Genomic DNA, 23,033 nt, shown 5'->3' with positions numbered 1-23,033 from the left:
CCCAGCACTTTGGGAGGCTGAGGTGGGCAGATCACGAGGTCAGGAGCTCGAGATCATCCTGGCTAACATGGCGAAACCCCAGCTCTAATAAAAATACAAAAAAATTAGCCAGGTGTGGTGGCACATGCCTATAGTCCCAGCTACTCGGGAGGCTGAGGCAGGAGAATCACTGGAACCTGGGAGATGGAGGTTGCAGTGAACCGAGATTGCACCACTGCACTCCAGCTTGGGTGGCAGAGTGAAACTCCGTCTCAAAAAAAAAAAAAAAAACCTTAAACGTCGGGACAGTGGCTGCCTCTAACAGGGAGAAGGGATGGATGGAGGTGACACATGAGGCTTGGGGAGGTTCTCTTTTGGGGTGCTGTGTTTGGTAGGTAGTGACTACACAAGTATTTGCTTTACATTATTTACAAAACTGTGTAAACATGTTTTATGCAGTCTTCTCTGTGGGTGATTATCTCAGAGGCAAAGAGTAATTCGAGTGCCTGGTAACAGGATTGGAGCTGAACAAAAGCTGGTTGTCTCCCACCCTCTCCCTCTGCCCCCACCGGTCCTGTGCTCTGCACTGCAAAGCCAGGCGCTGCTTGGGGTGCAAAGCAGGAGAAAGATGCTGAGTGAGGCGTGGGTGTGAGCTAGCCACCTGCTTTCCCGCCTCCACCCCACACACCGCCCCCAGGCACAAATGCCCCAGAAAGACACTGCCCAGAGGTTTTTTTAAAACCGCTTTATTCAGGTTGGCTGGTAATCACGGACTGGATCATGTATACAGGGCACTCCACCCCTAGGCAAAGCCCTCGGCCTCTCCCACCTCCCCCACATCATCACTGAGCAGCAACCAGAGGTGCGAGCCAATTCCAAGGGTAATTGGATCCAATAGAAATATTTACAAATAACCAGGGGGCAGGTGTCCCCCTGATAGGGAATCGTAAGGGAATTGAGTACCAGGGGGCCCTTGGCTCCCAACAGCCCCAGGCCCTGGGGTGGACTTGGCACAGGACCCAAGAGGGGGCTGGGGCATTGGGGGCCGGCAGAGGGGGACTCCTGGGAGAGCCTTGAAGACCCTCAAAGGGGTCCTGCTGGTGTAAAACTCTGCCTGGGGCCGTGGGTCCGAGGGGAAGACCCCTCCCTTCTGACTTGCCTTGTGACAGGGCAGAGAATCCTGGATCCCCTGCATCCCTGGAGGGTCGCACAGGGAGCTGAACAGGAAGGACCCGCCAGGAGGTGGTGGGGCGTCTCGCTGTTCCCGCAGGCCTCCGTGAGTGACCCTGCAGAGCCACTGCCCCAGAAGGGCCCTCCTGGGAACTCTGTTCCCTGAGTCTTCACCAGGGGAGAGGCCCTAGTTCTGCTCAGAAGACTCAAGTTCATATTCAGGGAGGGGTCACTGTCCACACCCCCAGGTCCAAGTGAGGGATGGTAGGAGGAGGGAGGTGAGGCTGGGGGCCCCGGCTCAGGACAGGATGGGAACAAGCAAGCAAAGCAAAACACTGGACTCCACAGAAGCTGGTGACAGGAAGGGGGTGGCCCTGGGCCCCAGCATGGTCCCCGCCCCAGTGTTCAGGGCGGACGGCCCCTTGGTGCCCAGGGCCACCTTCTCCGAGCCAGGTCACCACAGGGGTCTGCAAGGGCAGGGGTGGGTGGGGCTTACATGCTGAGCAAGGGGTGGTGGAAAGAGGGCCGACATGGTGGCCACAGGCGGCCTCAGGGATAGGGCGCGGCTGGACGCAGGCAGTCCGTCCCCAGTGGTCCGGCGGCTCCTCATGCACTCTGTACAGCGTGGGGGCGGGTGGGCAGGGGCAGGGGCATCAGTCTAGAGGCTGCAGGCCTCCTGGTCCACTGAGCGCTTCCTCAGCTCCTTGCCTGGCTTGGGGGGCGGCGGGGCGGGCGCGGCCGGAGGGGCTTCGGGCAGGTGCAGGACGGAGTTCTCCCCGGGCTGCACCCGCAGGTAGGCCTTGACCTTGTGGTGCCGGGCCTTGCCGTCGCTGAAGTCGATGACGCGGCACTCGTAGGTGCCTTCGTCCGTGGGCTTCACCCGAGACAGGCGCAGCTTGTGGGAGATGTTGCTGCCCACCACCTTGACCACCTGGGGGTGACAGAGAGACCGTGACCTGTCTATCCCGTGACAGTGGGGGAGAAGAAGAGTACGGGGGTCCCAGGATCCTAGGACTAGAGCCCCCAGAAACACTCCCACAAGGGCCCACCGAGGTTTGCACAAGAGTGAGTTAAACAGCAAAAAAGTAAAAGCAACTGCCATGTCCATCCACAGACTGCATAACTAAGCAGTGGTCTGTTCCCTGCATGAAGCACTGCAGAGTGGTCTGAAAGACGGAGCTAGAACTAGGCACATGAGCTCAGTGGCAAACAGCAGAGGGAAAGCTCTCACTGCTGCCTGCCCCCAGGGGATGCCATTTATGTAAATTAACACAGAAACCTACTCTATACTGGTTTTGGGGTCTTCCGGGTGTGGAAGTTTAAAATAGACAGGAGGGAACACCAGGACCTCCTCACAGTGGTGGACTCTGGGGCAGAACACAGGGGAGGAAGTGGACCTGGTATAGACTACAAAGCAAAGTCTTCATTTAGTCTGAAAGTGTACATTTCCTAAAAAAAAATAATAGAGGTGCCTGCAGTCCCAGCTACTACTCAGGAGGCTGAGGTGCGAGGACTGTTTGAGCCCAGGAGTTTGAGGCTTGCAGTGAGCCATGATCACACCACTGCACTCCAGCTTAGGTGACAGAGTGAGACCGATCTTTTTTTTTTTTTTTTTTTTTTTTGAGACGGAGTCTCACGCTGTTGCCCAGGCTGGAGTGCAGTGGCGCGATCTCGGCTCACTGCAAGCTCCGCCTCCCGGGTTCCCGCCATTCTCCTGCCTCAGCCTCCTGAGTAGCTGGGACTACAGGCGCCCGCCACCGCGCCCGGCTAATTTTTTGTATTTTTAGTAGAGACGGGGTTTCACTGTGGTCTCGATCTCCTGACCTTGTGATCCGCCCGCCTCGGCCTCCCAAAGTGCTGGGATTACAGGCTTGAGCCACCGCGCCCGGCCTGAGACCGATCTTTTAAAAACCAAACCAGGCCAAGTGTAGTGGCTCATGCCTGGAATCCCAGCACTTTGGGAGGCCAAGGCAGGCGGATCACTTGAAGTCAGGAGTTTGAGACCTGGGCATGTTGCCTGGGCAACATGGGGAAACCCTGTCTCTCCTAAAAATACAAATACTAGCCGGGGGTGTGGTGGTGCGTGCCTGTAATCCCAGCTACTCGTGAGGCTGAGGCATGAAAATCACTTGAACAACCTGGGAGGCGGAGGTTGCAGTGAGCCGAGACTGCACCACTGCACTCCAGCCTGGGCGACAGTGCGAGACTCTGTCTCAAAAAAATAAATAAATAAAATAAAATAACACAATAAAAAACAAAACAAAACAATATAAAGGCTGATGACAAATATATCGGAATGCTGAAAACTATTTACTTGGGGGGAGCAAGGATGTTTGTTATATTTGCCTTTGTACTTTGACTTTTTATTTGTTTGGGTTTTTACATTTCTGTTTTAAAATGGGAGTGTCACTTATACAGAGTAAAGTGCACACAGCCCGAGGAAATGTTTCCTGTGTAACCACCATCCAGAGCAAAGCATGGGACATTCGTGACCCCCTAGAGCACACCCTTCACTCAGCAATACTTCCCCCGCTGGGGTCCCCCGCTTTCTGACTGACTTCTGTCACCATAGTTTTTTTCTGCTTTGGAACTCTTGTATGTGTGGCTTCTTTCCTGTGCCTGGCTTTTTCAACACACTCTGTTATCGGTGAGATGTCTCCATGTTGCTGCCTGCATCTATTTGTTGGTTTGTTTGAGACAGAGTCTCCGTTGCCAAGCCTGGAGTGCAGTGGCGTGATCTCAGCTCACTGCAACCTCTACCTCCCAGTTCAAGCAGGTGTCATGCCTCAGCCTACCCAGTAGCTGGAATTACAGGCACCCGCCACCATGTCCAGCTAATTTTTGTATTTTTAGTAGAGATGGGGTTTCACCATGTTGGCCAGGCTGGTCCCGAACTCCTGGCCTCAATTGAGCAACCCACCTCAGCTTCCCGAAGTGCCAGGATTATAGGTGTGAGCCACCATGCCGGCCATCCATTTGTTCTTTTTCATTGCCGTGTAGTATTCCATCACATGCATACTGCACAATTGGTTTATGTGATCACCCATCAATGGACATTTGTGTGATTTCCAGATTAAAGCTCTTATGAATAAATCTGCCCTAAATATAAAGTAGCCGTGGGTGTTTTTTCAATTAAAAAAGAAAAAGCAGACGGACAGTTATATAAGATACACCACTGGGGAAGCTGGCTGACAGGTACAGGGGACTTAATGACCTATTTTTGAAACTTTTCCTGAGCCTATGACTCAAAATAAAAAGATTTTTAATTTTTTTTAAAAAAAGAAGAAGAAGAAGAAGGAGTTGGGCCTATGGAGAGGGGTAATGGTGGTGAGAGGGGGCTTCTCTCCTTCCCTGGCCCCTTCTTCTTAGAGAAAAAAACAAAACAAAACAAAACAAAACAAGCCACCTGCAGTCCCTCTCCTGCCTGGACAGAACAGTGGAGGTCAGTTCTCAGCTGCCAGTCGCTGATCCCCTTCCCAGACAGCTTTGTAGGCTCAGGTGAGCGGGCCTCAGATCTGTGGCCTACTGGTCTCTCTCTTCTGGAAGGACAACGAACTGGCTTGTTGCCGCCAAGCCCCAGCTCCTAGAGAGGGAAGCCCAGCTTCTGGCTCCAGGTGGGATGCCCCCGCTGGTCACCCCTGCGGTGAGGGGGCCGGGATGAGAAAGCACGGCCTCTGCATGCAGCCTGCAGATGTCTCTGAGCCTGGGCTGGGCACTCACACGTGTGACTTCTAATCATCTCACCAATCTGCCCTGGGGAGGTGATGAACACCCTCCCCAGTGGGAAACTCTGGCTGACCTCGCGGCCTTTGCATGTGCTGGGCCCTCTGCCTGGGTAGGGTTCCCTGTTCCTCTTCACCTGCTTGGTTCCCATTCATCCTAAATGTCACCTCCTCCAAGAAATTGACCCCTGTCCCCACTCCCTCCTATTTCCTGCATAGCAGTCTTCTCATTTTGAATTGTGTATTTGTCTGTTGACTTGATTTTGGGTTCTCTCCCTGGCTAAACCATACCCGCCATGAGAGCAGGGACAATGTTTATTTTGTCCATGTGAGTGATTATCACAGAGCCCAGCACTCCATAAATAATCATCAACATTTTTGCAATGAACGGACCCACCCCATGACCTTCTTTCTCCCACTGAAGTGGTACTCAGATGTCATGCTTTCTAATTTTAAGCCACATGCACACGATGATATGGTTTGGCTCTGTGTCCCCATCCAAATCTCATCTCGAATTGTAATCCCCATGTGTTGAGGGTGGGGCCTAGTAGGAGGTGACTGGATCACAGGGACAGTTTTCTCCATGCTGTTCTCATGATAGTGAGTGAGTTCTCACAAGATCTGATGGTTTAAAAGTAGCAGTTTCCCCTTCGTTTCCTCTTCTCCTGCCACCACATAAGACATGCCTTGCTTCCCTTTAGCCTTATGCCATTGTTGTAAGTTTTCTGAGGCCTCCCCAGCCATGCAGAACGTTGAGTCAATGTAACCTCTTTTTCTTTGTGAATTACCCAGTCTCCGGTAGTTCTTTATGGCAGTGTGAATACGCATAATGATACCCACTTTGCAGATAGTGAAACTGAGGCTCCAAAAGAAGTGACTCGCCCAGAGGCACGGAGTCAGTGAGTGGCGGAACTGGGAACAGGCTCCATGCGCTCTCACCCTCCCAGTAGTGTGACAGGCTCACGGAGGGCCACCAGTGCTGGCAGGGCCACAGGGAAGAGGAGAGTGTCCAGCAGCGGGGAGCCTGGCCTTCCTCCCTCATGCTGAGCCTTTCCGGCTGCCCATCATCCCCTATATGGAGGGAAAGCCTTCAGCAGAGGCACGGAGGTGGGACCCAGGCAGGACTTCCCCATGGCAAGCAGTGGGAAACCCTCCCAGGTGCCCCTCTGGATGTGGGGGCACCCCCTCCCTAGTGCCAGGCCCTGCTGGAGCCCACCCTGTCCCTCTGACTCCATCACCTCCGCCCTGCGGTCCTGCGTGCTCTCTCCGGCGAGTTAGGAGATGCTGCTGCAAATGCGCAGCGGGAACGAATTACCTCAACATCTGCTTCCCTCACGGATATTAATTATCCTTCATTTGTCAACCCTACAAGGCGCTAATGGAGTAATAATGCAAAGCGCTGGGAGCACTCGCTCCTACGGAGGGAGCACCAAGCGAGGCCCAGCCCTCAGCCCACCCGCTCCCATCCCCCAGATGGGGCCACGAAGGCCTGGGCGGCTCCCCAGGCAGCCAGCTCCCTCCTCCCTGTCACCCCCTCTGCCAACAGACAGATGTGGCCTTCAGAAGCACGAGCTCTTCCTCTCTCAGAGAGGAGGAGGGCAGGGAGCACTGCAGGGAGTGATGGGAGGCCAGGCGCTGACCCTGACAAGTCACCAGCACTCTGGCCTTGGTTTTCTTGGGCTAAATTTGTCCATTCATTCAACAAGCATTTAGCAAGTGCCTACCACAATGAGCCAGCCAGATCCTGGTAATGCTGGCATGAGCTGACAGTCTAACGGAGAACCTAGACCCCTAACCCACAACCAAGCAACTCAGCGAGTGAACTTCCAACAGGATGAAGGGTGAGGACACACGTCAGACACCTCTCCCTCCCAGTCCCTGTGGTCCACACCTCTAAGCACAGTCTGGAGAAGGCAAATACCATATTTTTAACAAAAATAATAACAGCAACAGTAGTGCCAGTGGCTAATGTTTATGCAGCACCTGATCACTGTGAGATGATGTGATAAGTTTCACCAATCTTTCTTTTTTTTTTTTTTCTTGAGACAGGGTCTTGTTCTGTCACCTTAGGCTGGAGTGCAGTGGCGTGACCATGGCTCACTGCAGCCTCAACCTCCTGGCCTCAAGCAATCCTCCCGCTTCAGCACCCCGCCGACCTCCTGAGTAGCTGGGGCCACAAGTGCGCACCACCACTCCTGGCCAATTTTTGTACCTTTTTGTGGAGACAGGGGTCTCACTATATTGCCAAGGCTGGTCTCGAACTCCTGGGCTCCAGCAATCCTCCCTGCCTTGGCCTCCCAAAGTGCTGGGATTCTAGATGTGAGCCACCGCGCCCAGTCAAGCTTCATCAATCTTATTTAAACCTCACAATAACCCTGTGATGCAGGTGAAGACACTGAGACTCAGAGAGCTGAAGTGATTTTCTCAAGGCCACCCAGCTGGTGACAGAGTCCACACCCTACCCACCCCTCTGGGAGCCTTCTGAACAGTAAACTATAGGTCAGTCTTCTCATGTCTTTCCGAGGCCCCTCACCCTCCATGTCTTGGGGAAACCCAGCCCCAAACCTCATCAGAGGCCTCTCCCACAGGAGGGGGCCCAATATCCCATTCCAGGAGCAGCGTGTTGGATTTCATCCACCGCACACTATGCAGAAAGCCCTTCAGCCCAGCCCTCCGGGCGACTGGAGAGCCCACGAAGAAAGGAGACCCCCGCATGGCGACTCAGCTGTAAATCATAATCACCTCCACACAGGCATCAACAGGCCTGAGCTGTGCAATTAAGCACCTAATTACGCTGAAAGAGACAAGGCCGAACCCTGACCAGGGCCAAGTTCAGCCTCCTCCCTGCTCGCCCCACAGCCCAGGCTTTTCCGGGCACTGCAGGGATACCCCGAGGCCAGCTCACACCGGGCAGGCTGGGATCTTCTTCCAGCCATGCCAGAAGAATGGATTTGTACTCGTGATGCCAACCCTTGCCTTCACGTGGCCTCCTGGGAAGAGGGGGAGGCCCCAGGGAAGGTGCTGCGGTGAGGAATAGGGGTCAGATGGCTCCTGCCCCAGGCCGGGCCCTGTAATCAACCTCTATCAGGTCCACCCGGCACTTCACTGGCCCCTCAGCATGTACAGAACCCAACTCAGGGTCTCCCCATACCTGGGCCCCAGAAGGTCTTACTGCTGTAGCCAAACTCTGCAATGGCCGTTTCTGTTTTCTTTCCACGCTCTGCACACTCCACCCCTGAGCCCACTGACCTCCTCTAAACACCATCGGACCCCTTCCCCTTCTCTCCAGAATCCACATCCCCCAGCACTGGCGAAAGCAAGGTCCAGGGCTTCTCCCATCTGAGCCATCACCCCAGCCTCCTCCCAGGTCTACACAACCTTCCAGCCTCTTCTTCCATGACAGCCAGACCAATTTTTTCAAAATGCCCCCAACCTAAACTCTTCGATGGCCCCCACGGTGGCTGACAAGGCCCTTTGAGGTCTCCTCCCGGCCTGCCCCTCAGCCTCATTGGCCACTAGCAATTCCTCCAGCGCCCACACCCAGCCAAGTTCCCCACTCCTTGTCAAATCCTCCACACCTCAGTGCTCACCTCAAACATCACCTCCTCCAGGAAGCCCTCCTGGCCCCCCAGGCTAGATCAGATCCCCCGTTATAGCAGCTCTCCTCATTTTGGTCACAGTTGTAATTCTATTTTTTTTTTTATCATGCATGATTACTGGATTAACACCCATCTCCCACACTGGACTGGGAGCACCCTGAGGGCAGGGAGGGTGTGTGTGTGAGCCCGTGGTCTTTCCAGAGTCATTTTTGTTTAACTCAGCTTCCAACCACCAGCCATTTGCAGTGATGAAGTCCCCCAGGAAGGAGGGTATGTGTGGAGAATTTCACCTCGTCTTAAAATTAGGAAGTTGTGGACGACCTCTGCTTGCAAAACTGGTTAAGTGGAAAATTAACCTCAATTCTAGCACAAAGGACTTCAGTTAGATCGAAAGAAAAACTTCCGGAACTTGAAAATAGCCAATAAGCAGAAATGTTTGCCTGAGCCACAGAAATGATTCCACCTAATGGTGGAATCCTTAGCAGATGCAAGCTACTAAGGGAGACATTTTTAAGCCAGGGCCCTTCCCTGGGCCCAAGTTAAATGAGATAATTCATGTAAAGTGCTCGTTATGGCTCCTAACATATGGTAAGCACTCAATAAATGCTAGCTGCTATATTATTATTATCATTATTATTTTCTCACAGATGCCTGTCCTCCCACATAAATGATGTCCTTACGGGAGCAGGGGTGCGATCTCGGCTCACTGAAGCCTCCGCCTCCTGGGTTCAAGCGATTCTCCCACCTCAGTCTCCCAAGTATCTGGGACTGCAAGTGCGCACCACCACACCTGGCTAATTTTTATATATTTAGTAGAGACGGGGTTTCACCGTGTTGGCCAGGCTGGTCTCCAACTCCTGACCTCAGATGACCCGCCCACCTTGGCTTCCCAAAGTGCTGGGATTACAGGTGTGCACTCAGTCCAGCATCTGATTTTTTTTTTTTATTCCCTTGCCCACGTCCTGCTGTCTTGCTAGGAATAAGAGTTTTATGAGTCACAAATTCACGTTAACAAGTTTCCACCGAAGGAACCACTGTCATTCACATAGCCTAATCCATGGCACTTTACAGTTTCCAAAGTGTTTCATATGTGCCTTCAACAACAGCTAACTGAGGAAAAGTGAGAATCGAGGAGGTGGCAGAGCTGGAACCAGGACTCAGCTCCTGGGACGCTAAGTGCTGGCCCCACTGTGTCCTCACAGTCCCCGCCTGGCAGTCAGCACAGCCGACTCTCACAGTCTGAATCTTCACAAGGCCAACAGGGCCACCCTGGCAGGTTCACGAAGCCCTCCCCCCACCAAGCCCCTCGAAGCTGACAGCATTTTCTTACCCTCAACCTTAGACCATTATTATTTGATCACAGATGCCTGTCCTCCCACGTAAATGATCTCCCTATGAGATTCTGGGATTCCACCAGCCTGTAGACTGCACTCTTAGCTTAGACAGTGTTTTTCAAAAGATCTAATTAGGTCCCAATAGTTAAAACTCAGGAGATACTCCACTAAAATCGGGATTTTTAGAAGTCACGGGAATATGGGGCCTAGGTCCCTGCCTGGCTCAGCTGTTCCCTATAGACACAGGGTCTGGGCTTCCCGGCCCCCCGCCAGGAGCTCTTTCACTGGTTCACGTCATGTCACCGGTATGCATATGTGAACAGACATGGGATCCACACTGTGGTGGCAAGTCCACGTACAAACATCTGGCCAGGCACGGTGCCTCCTGCCTGTAATCCCAACACTTTGGGATGCTGAGGCAGGAGGATCACCTGAGGTCAGGAGTTCGAGACCAGCCTGGTCAACACGGTGAAACCCCGTCTCTACTAAAAATACAAAAAAAAAAAAAAAAAAAGCCAGGCATGGCAGCATGCTCCTGTGGTCCCAGCTACTGGGGAAGCTGAAGCAGGAGAATTTCTCGAACTCAGGAGGTGGAGGTTGCAGTGAGCCGACATCGCGCCACTGCACTCCAGCCTGGGTGACAAAAGTGAAACTCCATCTCAAAAAATAAAATAAAATAAAATAAATATGTGTATGGTTCACACACACATTGGCTTGGGCGTATGTCTGTGTGTGTGATAGTTATTCAACAAATATTTATTGGGTACCTACTACACCATACCAGGCTCTGTGCTAGACTCTGGAAATGCAACAGTGAGTCAAGTAGGCTCAGTCCCAGTGCCCCCCATCTCTGGGAGAGACAGTCATGAAGCCAAAACTCACACAAGTGGATAATGACAACCAGAAATACAGCCAGCAGGGAAATAGGAGGGGCGCCAGCTGGGTCACAAGTTCAAAGGACGCTTCCCCGAGCTGAGCTCTGTGGGAAGAGAGAGAGAAACAGTTTTGCAGGCAGGGGGACCAGCCTGTGCAAAGGCCGAGAGGTGGGAAGGAATGGGAAGGTGGAAAGGCTGCCAGGGTCGGGAGGGGAAGGGGAGTGAGGTCAGGCAAGAGGAGGTGAGGCTGGAGGGTGGGCAGAGCAATCGTGCAGAGTTCTGAAGGCCACGGAGGAAAGTTTGGGCTGCCTCCTCAGACTGCAGGGATCCAGGGAGAGTACCTGCGTATTAGGAATGGTTGTTCCCATGGCGCTGTCTGCACAAGGAGCTTGGCCCATGCCTGTTTGTGTGCTTCCTAACCAGACCCTCGGAGCCCCAGCTGGTGCAGGCATTGCGGGGGCTGGAGGGGGGTGGGTAGGGGTAATTGCACATTCATGCTGAGCACATTTATTTTATTTAACTAATTAACGTCGTCGCATTCCCCTCATGTGGGACCCAGCAGCCTGGAATTCTAATCCTCTAAGTCAATTAGATTATTCTCTCCTTTGCCAGAGCTGCTCCTTAAACCCCAAGCAAAATTATAGGAGAAAGGGCTGTGATGAACAGGGTATTAATATGCACACAGATCTACCTGCCTGGGCTTAACGGATGGGTATTTGGGCCAGAAACGGGGCATTCGATATGGATGCGCCCTTGGCAGAGGGTGGGGGTGAAGGCGCTGCAGGAGCCTCCTGCCTGGCCTCTCTGCCTCCATGATGCCACCTCTGATGCCCGACATGGCACCCCAATGATCCCTGTGCCCAGTCTCCACATGGTGACCTTGGTTTGGGGGTGCGGCTCCTCTGTTGATCCCTGTTGAATTGGACTTGGGGACCTGAGCTCCCCTACAAGTCCTTGAAAAGTTGTGGAAGAATCAAGCAAAAAAGGGTGAATTTCGAAAGGCTTCCCCACCATGCGCATGCCGCACACACAAGCATTCATACCCCACGGGCACCTGCCTTTTCTGAGTGTGGTGCTGGCAGATGTCTAGCCTCCTACCAGGCTGACCTCACACCCCATGCACAAATCTTGCCTCATTGCATGGCCACATGTGTCCCCGGGCGGGTCCCCTCCACTCTGTGTTCTCTCCCCCGTTCACCTCCTTTCTCCCTCCTGTCTGCCTCTCCCAGGACTGGCTTTGGGTGCCCCCTCCTTCACAAAAGTTGTCACCCCCTGAACTCCCTGGGCCCCAGCTGCACTGGCCTGCAGCCGGTGACAAAGAGCTTGAGCCCTGAAGCCAGGTAGCTCAGCAACACCAGTCACCCTTGGCGTGACTTGGGCAAGTCCTTGACCTCCTGAGCCTCAGCTGCCCCACCTGCAAAATGGGTGAATGCTTGGCCCTTCTTATAGAGGGTGGCTACTAACAAATGAGTCAATAAATAAGAAGGCCTGCCCAGTCCTGAAATCCTTTGGCTAGAGTGCCCCCACCCCGTCCCCAGGGCCAGATCACCGAGTGACCCCGAGATGGCGTAACACTCAGTAATGATAGGCCAAAAAAAGCTGGCTCAGGCTCATTAAACCTCGTTGGTTCCCCAAATAAAAAATGCTGCTGAGACAAGCCTGAAGGCACCAGGACGCACACAGCCTTGGCCCCGACAGGAGAAAATGCATCTTCTCTCCCCTGTCATTTTTTGTGCCTATCATTGAACGAACTTGAAAAATCTCCGGCTTTTAAAAAACAGAGCAGGGCCATTTTTTTTCCCTTCTCTTTTTCTTCTCTTCCATCTTCTTGCCCAAGCTCCCTGCTGAACTGGACCCCAATTTTTTTTTTAAGTCACAGCTGTGCCCTCCATTAGAGCCCTTTCGAGAAGTCATTATCAAAACTCACACTTATTTTGGTTGCCTCCTTCCCTGCGTCTTCCTGCTGAGATGCTTTTAGCTGTTGGGAGCGGGGAGGGGTGGAGAGAGCAGAGACAAGGTGTTAGCACAGGATGGGGGTGGGGTGGCAGTGTGGGGAGACACATTATAGGGATACAGACAACAGCTAAGATTCTCATGACAGCAGATGAGGCTCGGGGGCCATGGAGTCTGGAGTTGGGGTCCTTCAGCTTTCTGTATCCACTCAGGGGACAGAGGGGATGTCAGAGCAAAAGAAGATAATGGAGGTATGTAGAAAATGACCACATTTGTGCATTTAGACACACAAGGGTACTTTGGTATACACTGGAGGGAGTGTGAACAGGCAGAAATCTAAGCGTCGGCTTGGTACGTTGCTAGGAGCGTGTTTGTACTCTTGATCACTCTATCTGAGAGTGTGTTTGTACTTTCAGGTGTGCCACCCATGTGAACGTGTGTGCAGATGCTGTGGGAACCCTACCCACATTCCCCACCTTTGCAAGCTGACCCTGGAGGCTTCCAACTGCAGACACCTGCAACGGTTTGCCTAAGGGCTTTCTCTGGCCACTGGAGTCCTCTAAGCCTGCATGTGGCAGGGCTGGAAGTGTTGGGGAGCTGACACCTCCAGGAGCAACACAGAGTTTGCTATGCCTTTGGGCACATGTGAGACACTCTTTCATGAACATGGGGAGTGTATGAGCGAGCCAATGCGTGTTTGTGAATGTGTGCAGATACATGTGGTCGTATATGAATGGGTGGGCAGATCTCTATGTGTTTGCATGTTCATTAGTGTATACACATGTGTAAGGATGCAGATGATTCAGATGGAGTTCCTCCAAGAGCTGACCTTGAGACAAAGGTCAAGTAGTTTATTTGGGGGGTGATCCCAGGAAGCACAAGTAAGGGGAGAAGGTGAGTGAATCCAAAAGGGGAAGAAAGTTAATAATGGGAGGTATGTTGTCGGTTAGTTACCACTGTAGGCAATTGGAGCTTCATCCCACTGGGCACTCGGGGAGACAGTGAAGAACATGCTTCTGTCATCCCAGCTGAGGGCGAGGGAACTGGGGCATTCATCCTCCAACTTTGCAGGTCACTGGTGGGGGCTGCTTCTGCCTATTGAGTCCCCTGCTCCTCCTGCTTGCCTCGCTGGCTGGCAGGCTCTGGTGTCCAGAGAAAACCCTCAAGCAGAGCCAGAGGAGCTGGCAGTTGGCAGTGGGCTGGTCCCAGGCATGCTGCACACCGGGCATGGGGCAGAGCCCCCACAGCATCTGCTCTACAGGTGTGTACACACGAGCATGCACGTGTAGAGGGGCGAGCACATGTGCAGCCAAGGGTGTGCTGGGAGCCTGGTGCACACCTGCGTGTGTGCCTGTGAATGAACTCAGCATTTGCAGAGCTCTTTACAAAAAGGCTGCCCGTGTGGCCTGGAGAAGTGGTGGGAAGCGAGTCACAAGACCTAGCTTGCTCCATAACCTGAAGCCAGCTTGTCCCTCTGGCCTCAGTTTCCTCACCTGTACCCTGAAGGGAGGCCCTCTGTGCTCTGGAAGGCCCTTCTTGCTGTGGCCATTTCAAGTGTTCAGCCTAGCTCTGCCTCCTGCCCGTTCCCCCAGATAAGCCTCCATGATCACCTAAAACCCCCACCCCAGGAGGAAGAAGGGAGGGAGACAGCTGTGTGGTGTGGAGAACAGCGCTGGAGCCCACATCCCTCAGAGGAGAAGAGGGGCAGAGAGATACCCCTACCCCAGGGACCAGGACTTCCCCAGCCACGCTTGGCATCTCCCCAGGGGCATTACCTGGTTCGAGGCCCAGGCCTGCTTGTCGGTCCAGTCCCGGTGGCTCCGCACATACCACCACTGGATCTCCAGCGAGTAGGACGGGGAGCCGCTGCCGCGGAAGGAGCAGGCCATCTCCACATCCTCGCCTGTCCGTGCTGTCATGTCATGGGGTGTCTCTGTGAACAGGGCTGTGCAAGAAACAGGGGGAAGAGTGGCGGGGCTCAGGAAACCACAGAGCTGATGGTAAGGGAGGTGGAGAATGTAGGAGCAGTACAGTGAGGGATGGGTGGAGGGGGTGGGGGTACCCACAAGCCCGCTGGTGGGAGTGGTCTGGCTTCAGGTGGGCACCCGAGAAGCTCAGCAAGGCGGGCCAAGGGTGTGTGCAGCAGCCAACGTGAGATGGGGATGAGGGAGTAGGTGTCGGCCCTGGAGGCCACACCAGCAGCTGGGCGCCGTGGGAGAGCATGCCAGGGATCAGAGAAGGCCTGGGCTGGATGTGGACGGCAAGAAGGCCCGGGAGGAGCTGCCACTTTCATCAGCTCTTGCAGGTTCTTCCAGTCACCCAGCTCGGTTCCCCTCCTGAGTTACTCCAGTGTCCAAGCACAGCAGCCAGCGCCATCTTTGCAAAACCAAATCAGATGTGGCCTCTCCGCTGCTTAGAACCCTCCCCTGGGGCCCCAGGTATGGGGATCGGCACCCGTTCCCCTGGCTTCCTCCCTGTCCTGTGGACACACCTCCCTTTCCAGCCTCACTCTTGCTCTGGCTGTTCTCCTTCTGGAATGCCCTTCCCTCCGCCCCTCTTTGCCCGGCTGGCTCCTTCAGATCTGGCAAAGCTCAGCTCAAATATCACCCCCAGAAAGGTCCTCCTTGAGGATCCCAAGAAGGTCCCCCACCTCCTGCCTTGCCCTGGTGCCTGTGGCAGCTCCAGGAGGACAGGGACATAGAGCTCCTGCAGCTGGCAGTTGCTGGTGCAGAGTGGCTGCTCGGTGGATGGAATGGGTGCAGAATTCTCCACCCTCTCAGGGCACCCAGGGTGAGGTGGGAGCCACTCCTGCCTCCTGCCCCGTGCAGGGCCCAGCTCTCCACCACAGCCCAGGGCAGACGGCTTCCCTGGCCCAGCAGGAGCCCTGCTCCATCCGCCATCCTCCATCCCACCAGGTAAATGAGAAAACACATCCCCACTTCATGTGGCCCAGCGCCCCTCCCCACCATATGCTCTGTCTCCTGTCTCCCCAAACAAATATTGTCCTGAGATGTAATTAGAATTCTTTCCTCTTCTCAGGAGAGATTATCTCGCCCTGGAAAGACGCCTGGCAACGTGCAGGTCACCCAGGAACCTTGTGGCTGTCAATCCCCCAGCCCCCACCCTGTCCCTCCTGGTGCTGCAGCCTAACAGGGTCCCCTGGCCCAGAGGGGCAGATTCCCAGCCCCTGGAGTCCTCACCACCCCAGCTCCGCTTAGGGCAGGAGGAAGAGGGAGTCCTGGGCTAGGAGGTGAAATCCTAGATTCAGGCCCCTGCTCTGGAGCCACCTCTCTCCTCCCCCTGTCCCCAGGATACTGAAGGTGATGTGAATTGACAAAGGACTCCATCTGGAAGCTTCTGCCGTTTCTCCTCGTGCAGCTCTACTTGAGCAGTGGGTTTCTGGGCTGAGAGCAAATTTGAGATGCCCCTAATCCTCAAGGTCAAGGGTTCAGAAAGCAGCTCATGGAGGTTCCCCACTTGCTGAGGCTTGGAAGTCCCAGCCGCTGTTCTGTAAACAAGGCCTGGTTGGTTAATAGGAATAAATGTCTGGGTTCCTGAACATGTGCGAGGGGTGGTGTGGGGCGCCATCACACGCAGCCTGCCTCAAAGCTGTGACCCTTCTTATCCCCAATAAGGAAGAGTCAATGCGGGCGCCTAGAGGGAAGGTCCCTCCCCCACATCACTGTGAGGGCCACCCCATCCTTCCAGGGGAGCAACCCAGAAACTAGTCACCCTGGGCTCCCTCCCTCCTCTCTGCCCTCCCACAGTCAATCTTCAAGGAACCCTGTGGGTCCTGCCTCCCAACACCTCCAGAATCTGGCTCCTTCTCCCCTCCTCCGCTGCCTTCCCCAGGCCAAGCTGCCGTTCTCTCTCACCTGCAACAGTGGGGAAAGCTCAGTGGCCTCCCGCTTCCACTCTTCCTCCCCGACAAGCTATTTTCACACAGCAGCCAGACACACCTTGGCAAAACATAAATCAGTCCCTGTCCCTGCTCTACTCACCACTCTCCCAGGGCGTCCTCCTACCCACCGTAGCAGCAGCAGTCCTCACTGCCTCTGCCTCCCAAAGTGCTGGGATTACAGGTATGAGCCACCATGCCCAGCCAAGAGGATTGCTCGTGCCCAGGAGGTCAAGGCTGCAGCGAGCCTCGAACGCACCACTGCACTCCAGATGGCTGACAGGGCCCTCCATGGGAGGCCATTCCCCTCCGGTGTTGGCCTCTGCCTGACTCCCTGCTCCTATTCCTACCACAGCAGCCTCCTTTCAGCTCCTTACCTGGGCATCCCAGTTGAGATTCCACCTCAAGACCTTTGCACCTGCCGATTCCTCTGCCTGGAACACCCTCTCCTCAGACTCCCCTGGAACAGCCATCCCTCCCATGGCTCCCTCCCTCCCCTGCCGCAGGATCCTGCTCAAAGCCTTCTTCCTTCGGGAGGCCTTCCCTGACTACCTCATTTAACGCCATCAGCACTGGCCAACAGGACTTTCTGCTGTGAGGAGGGTGTTCTGTACCTGAGCTGGTGCAGTAGCCAGCAGTCGTCTGTGTCTGCTGAGCACGTGACATGTGACTAAGGACCTGAATTTTACATTTTATTTAATTTTACTTCATTTACTTCATTTAAACATAAATGTTAATAGCCACTTGCAGGTAATGGCTACTGTGTTGGACAGCACAGCTAATATGCCTATTTTACGTATGTTTACTATCAGCCTTCCCTCCCAGCTCCTAGAGCAGCGCCTGGCACATAGCAGATGCTCAATAAATACATTTTATTTGGACACAGGGTCTTGCTCTGTTTTCTAGGCTGGAGTGCAGTGTGCATTCAAGGCTTGCGGCAGCCTTGACCTCCGGGGCACAAACAATCGTCTCACCTCAGCCCCCTGAGTAGCTGGAACTACAGGCGCGAGCCACCATGCTCAACTAGTTTTTTGAATTTCTTGTAGAGACATGGTCTTGCTTTTTGCCTAGGCTAGACTTGAACCCCTGGGCTCAAGCAATCTCCCTGTCTTGGCCTCCCAAAGTGCTGAGATTACAGGTAAGGTATAAGCTACCACACCCAGCCAGTAAGTGCTTTTTGAATGAATGAATAAACAGCCTTAGCTGGGCAGTGGTGGAGAAGGGTCCAGAGCTCGGGGGACCCTGCCCTGAGAGTCCTGGGCCAGGTCTCGCCCTCGGAGTCTTCCCTGACACCCACTTGGCACCTCGAGCGGAACACGAGGAGATCGTGAGGAGCCTGCACGGGAAGGGCATAAGAGGTGATTCTAGTGGGTTGCCGGTCCCTCGCCCAAGATGGTGGATTCGGCCTGGATTCATGTCCCTCCTGCCCAACACCAGGGCACCAGGGGACTTTGCAAACAGGAGGAGAGGGGTGAGGACCCTGGGTGGATCTGGTATGACCACCAGTGTGACCTTGGCTGGTCAAAAGACAGTGGAGGGACACAGCTGTGGCCTCTCCAGGTGCCACTGCCTGAGCCACGGAAATCAGAGAGTGCCTCCACTTCCCCTCTTCCAGTGGGGAAATGGCTCCAGAGAGTTCAGCTATCTTGCTCAATGCAGAACACAGAGCAAGAAAGGCTGAAGCCAGCCCTCGGACCCGGCCGGTGTGACTCAGCCACTGCATGCCGCCTCCTTCCAGACACAGGGGAGGTGGGAACCATGTGCGGTGGGCGGGGGCACGGGAGACAATGTGCGTGGTCTCATGAGTGGGAGGAGGACAGAGAGGGCCGCCCTTGGGTAGAGGCTCCACTGGGGTCTCCTTGGGAAGGGCCAGGCCTCCAATTCACCCCCACTCGGTTTCCCCCTGCCCACAGCAGAAAACCCTGACTCTGGCCCACCAGCTCTTCCTACTCATGCAGTAGGTAAGGCTCAGAGAGGGCAGGGGCTAGTCTGGGGTAACTCAGCAGCCCGGGTTCAGCCAGAAGAGACCCTCTCGCCCCCCAAACAGACACCTCCTGGGCCCTGGCATGGTGTGGCAGCCTGGGGGTGGGCAGAAGCACAGGGGAGGACCCCACCACATGGCCACCTCTCCAACGGGACCCCAGTAGTGGCCGTCTAGGGCCTTGCTGTCCAACAGAAACAGACTGCAAGCCACACTGCAAGGCACGCATGGAATATTCCATCTCCTGGGAGCCATGTGAAAAAAAAAACCTGAAATTAATTTTAATAATGTATTTTATTTAAGCCAAGATATCAAAAAAATTTTTTGAACATGTAATGAAAATTATTAATGAGGCCGGGCACAGTGGCTCATGCCTGTAATCCCAGCACTTCGGGGGGCCGAGGCAGGCAGATCACCTAAGGTCAGGAGTTTGAGACCAGCCTGGCCAACGTGGCAAAACCCCATCTCCACTAAAAATACAAAAATTAGCCGGGTGTGGTGGCACGTGCCTGTAGTCCCAGCTACTTGGGAGGCTGAGGCAGGAGAATTGCTTGAACCCGGGAGGAGGAGGCCGCAGTATGCTGAGATCGTGTCACTGCACTCCAGCCTGGGCAACAGCAAGACTCCGTCTTGGAAAAAAGAAAGAAAGAAAATTACCAATGAGACATGTTCCATTCTTTGTTGTGTTAAGTCATGAAACACTGAAGTGCATTTTACATGTTCATGGCACCTTTCAGTCCTGACATTCCTAGGGCTCAGTGGCCACATGTGTTTGACGTCTTAGCAGGTGGTGAGCTCTGCCAGCTTCAGGTCCCCCCATCACATGTCCACATGGCTCAGACCAGGCAGCCAAGGCCCAGTGCCAGGGAGTAACCCTTCCACGGCCACATAGTAGAGTCTGGATTTGAAACCAGGCCTCTGTGACGCCCAAGTCCATGCTCTTCCCAGAGTATTCAAATGCCTTGTGCTGGTAGTGCTATAGGTTACTGCAAAAGTAATTATGGTTTTGCCATGAAAACTAATGGCCAAAACCGCAATTACTTTTGCGCCAACCTAAATATTTCTTTCTTTCTTTTTTTAGACGGAGTCTCGCTCTTTCGCCAGGCTAGAATGCTGGCACGATCTCAGCTCACTGCAACCTCTGCCTCCAGGGTTCAAGCGATTCTCCTGCTTCAGCCTCCCATGTAGCTGGGATTACAGGTGCCCGCCACTACACCCAGCTAATTTTTGTATTTTAGTAGAGACAGGGTTTTACCATGTTGGCCAGGATGGTTTCGATCTCTTGACCTCATGATCCACCTGCCTCGGTCTCCCAAAGTGTTGGGATTACAGGCGTGAGCCACCGCTCCCGGCCCTAAATATTTCTTTAAAAGGCCCAGTCCTGCGGCTGGGCACAGTGACTCAAGCCTGTAATCCCAGCACTTTGGGAGGCAGAGGCAGGAGGATCACTTGAGGTCAGGAGTTCGAGACCAGCCTGACCAACAGAGTGAAACTTCGTCTCTACTAAAAATACAAAAATTAGCCGGGCATGGTGCTGGGCGCCTGTAATCTCAGCTACTTGTTAGGCTGAGGCAGGAGAGTTGCTTGAATCTGGGAGGCGGAGGTTGCGGTGAGCTGAGATTGCGCCATTGCACTCTAGCCTGGGCAACAAAAGCGAAATTCTATTTCAAAAAAAAAAAAAAGGCTCAATCTCAAATGGCCAACCTTGCAGAGTCCTGTGGGGTAGGATGGGGAGTCTGTTTCATTCTGAGTGAAAAGGCCTGGGCAGGCACAGCAGAGGCATTTCACCCAGCTGGAGGCAATTGGGGAAGGCTTCCTGGAGGAGGTGTTGCCCTCACCTTAGCCCCAGTGGGCTAGGTAGTGAAGCTGGGAGCAGGGAGGGGCTTCAGGTGGGAGGACAGGGAGAGAAGCAGGTTTAAGGCCTTGTGGGAGACAACTGAGTTAGCTGTGGGTACGGCCACCAGCTCTCCCACCCCACAGCGAGGCTGTGGTCCCAGAGCCTCTCTGATCCCCAGAGCTGGCCAGGAGCTGTCTACAAAGCGTGGGTTGGGGGAGGCCCCCTCAGGGACCCTTTGACTCAGACCTCGGTAGTGAAGAAGGCAATGTGTCCACAGGACAAGTGTGAAACCCAAGGCTCTGGGCATCTGACGACGAATCTGGGCCTCCCTCTTCACAGTCAGCAGCACCAAGGCCTGTCCCGGTCCCCGCCCCAAGCTGCCCCAGACGGAGAAGCCCGCTGTGAACGTAGGTAAGTGCCGGGAACATTGGACTGGGAGCCAAGGATGGAGGATGGAACCTGTTTCTGCCAACAGACTTGCTGTGTGACCTCCAGAGACTCTCTCCCCTCTCTGAACCTCTGTTTGCTCCTCTGTACAATTCAGGTTAATCCTGATGGTCCTGAGAGCCCCACCAGCTCAGATCATCAGAAGAGGAAAGTAACAGATGTCCTAAGGGCAGAGCTTTGGGCATTGGGAAAGGGAAGGGTCACTTCCATGTGGGGGAGGAGGGGAATCTGGGAAGGCTTCAGAGAGGAGGTGGCACCTAAGCCAGGCCTTGAAGGATGGGTGGATATTGACAAGCAGAGGCAGGCCTGAAAGTGTCAGGTAGCAGGAACCCTGTGAGCAAAGGTAGGGACGCAGGAAAGAAAGCTTTGTTTAAAAAAGAAATCCATTTCCTTTCTTGAGCAGCTATTGTGTGCCCAACACCACGCAGACATTGTCTCTAACACTCTTGCCCACTCCCACTTGACAGATGAGGAAAGTGAGGCTCAGAAAGGTAAAATGACTTGCCCAAGATTCACACAGAGCTGGATTTTAAACATGGGTCTGACTGGCAGTTGTGACCAAGATCCATGGGTCTGCCCCAGCCCCTATCAGGATTTGGTCAGAGTTATCAGGTAAAATTTAGCCACTAGGCTCCATACTTCGGCATCCCACTTGTACACCTCCAGAGATGGGGAGCTCAGTTCCTCGCAACCCCACTGAAAGCAGGCAGCTCAATCAGCAACAGGGTCTTCCTCCCTCTCCTAACTCTGTGAGTGAGGGTACTGCACCAGCACCAGGAACTGGAAGGTGACTGATGCGTATTTTGATGCTGCTGCTGCTGCTGCTGCTGCTGCTGCTGCTGCTGCTGATGTAATGATGAAGTAATGACAGACTACTTGTTTTGTGCCAGGCACTGTCCCAAGCTCTTTGTTTTGTTTGTTTATTTATTATTTTGTTTTGTTTTTTTGAGACGGAGTCTCGCTCTTGTTGCCCAGGCTGGAGTGCAGTGGTGTGATCTCGGCTCACTGAAACCTCTGCCTCCCAGGTTCAAGCGATTCTCCTGCCTCAGCCTCTCAAGTAGCTGGGATTACAGGCTCACATCACCACGCCCAGCTGATTATTGTATTTTCAGCAGAGACAGAGTTTCACCATGTTGGCCAGGCTAGTCTCGAGCTCCCGATCTTCAGTGATCGGCCCACCTCGGCCTCCCAGAGTGCTGGGATTACAGGCATGAGCCACTGCACCTGGCCATGTTTATTTATTTTTTGAGACAGGGTCTCATTCTGTTATCCAGGCTGGAGTGGAGTGGCATGAGCACGGCAGTGAGCCGAACACAGCTCATCGCAGCCATGGACTCCTGGGCTCAAGTGATCCTCCTGCTTCTGCCTCCCAAGTAGCAGGGACTACGGGTGCATGCCACTACAAGCTAATTTTAAAAATTCTTTTAGAGAAAGGGTCTCGCTATATTGCCCAGGCTTGTTTCAAACTCCTGGACTCAAGCAATCCTTCTGCCTCAGCCTCCCAAAGCACTGGAATGACAGGCGTGAGCCACCATACCCAGGTGCAAGCTCTTTACATACATTTTCTCACGCTCCCACCATGATGCTGTGGAGTGGGTATGCTCATTATCATCCCCGTTTTCAGATGGGGAGGCTGAAGCTCAGAGAGGGTCAGTGGCTTGCCCAAGGCCACGGACTGAGTAAGTGGTGAAACTGAACCCAGTTCTAGAGGGCTCTAAGTGGAAGCCTGTAACCCGGCCTCCTACCCTTACTCTTTCCCTCCAGCTACCCACACCCTGATCCCCACGTCAGCATCACTGCTGAGTCTGGGACATAGAATCCATCTCTCCTCTTTGACTTACCCTGCCCCTGAGCCCCTCTCCCTACTCAGGTAACTCCTCGCAGCCAGTCCCCAGGGAGGCTGGTATAGTTATAGATTTTTGAGAAGGATGCAATTGTCTTCTCCAGCCTCAGGGCCTGCGCTGGGCTGGGCTCACTGGGAAGACAATTAAAACCGGTGTCCACAAATTAGGATTCTGCAGGAGAAGGAGAACGGGACTTGATTGAATGCAACATCTTCTTTCTTTCTGCTTTTAATTGGGGGTGCGGTGTATTAATTAACCCCAGGCCTGGTTATCAGTGCATCAGCTGCAGGAAATGGCTCTGTGGCTCTGGCCAGAGTCACTGGGTTTGGCTTCTGGGAAAGGCAGGAGATGACCTGGGGGACCTGGCCTGCCCTTTGAGACTAGGGCCCTTACC

General features: G+C 54.0%; 1 protein-coding gene across 1 annotated transcript in view; it reads right to left on the bottom strand.

Annotated features, from left to right (window-relative positions):
- Positions 1-709: 709 nt before the first annotated feature.
- The window catches only part of VSTM2L (V-set and transmembrane domain containing 2 like), a 42,855-nt gene continuing 20,531 nt past the window's right edge, over positions 710-23,033 (bottom strand). Inside the window, 3 exon segments of the mRNA NM_001260601.1 lie at positions 710-2,080; positions 12,607-12,657; positions 14,408-14,577. Coding sequence (NP_001247530.1) covers positions 1,808-2,080; positions 12,607-12,657; positions 14,408-14,577 — 494 coding nt within the window. The 3' untranslated portion in view covers positions 710-1,807.

This window comes from Macaca mulatta, chromosome 10 (assembly GCF_049350105.2).
Source record: "Macaca mulatta isolate MMU2019108-1 chromosome 10, T2T-MMU8v2.0, whole genome shotgun sequence".
NCBI classification, from domain to species: domain Eukaryota; kingdom Metazoa; phylum Chordata; class Mammalia; order Primates; family Cercopithecidae; genus Macaca; species Macaca mulatta.
Note: the sequence above shows the minus strand (reverse complement) of the source record. Positions and strands in the feature narration are given on the sequence as shown.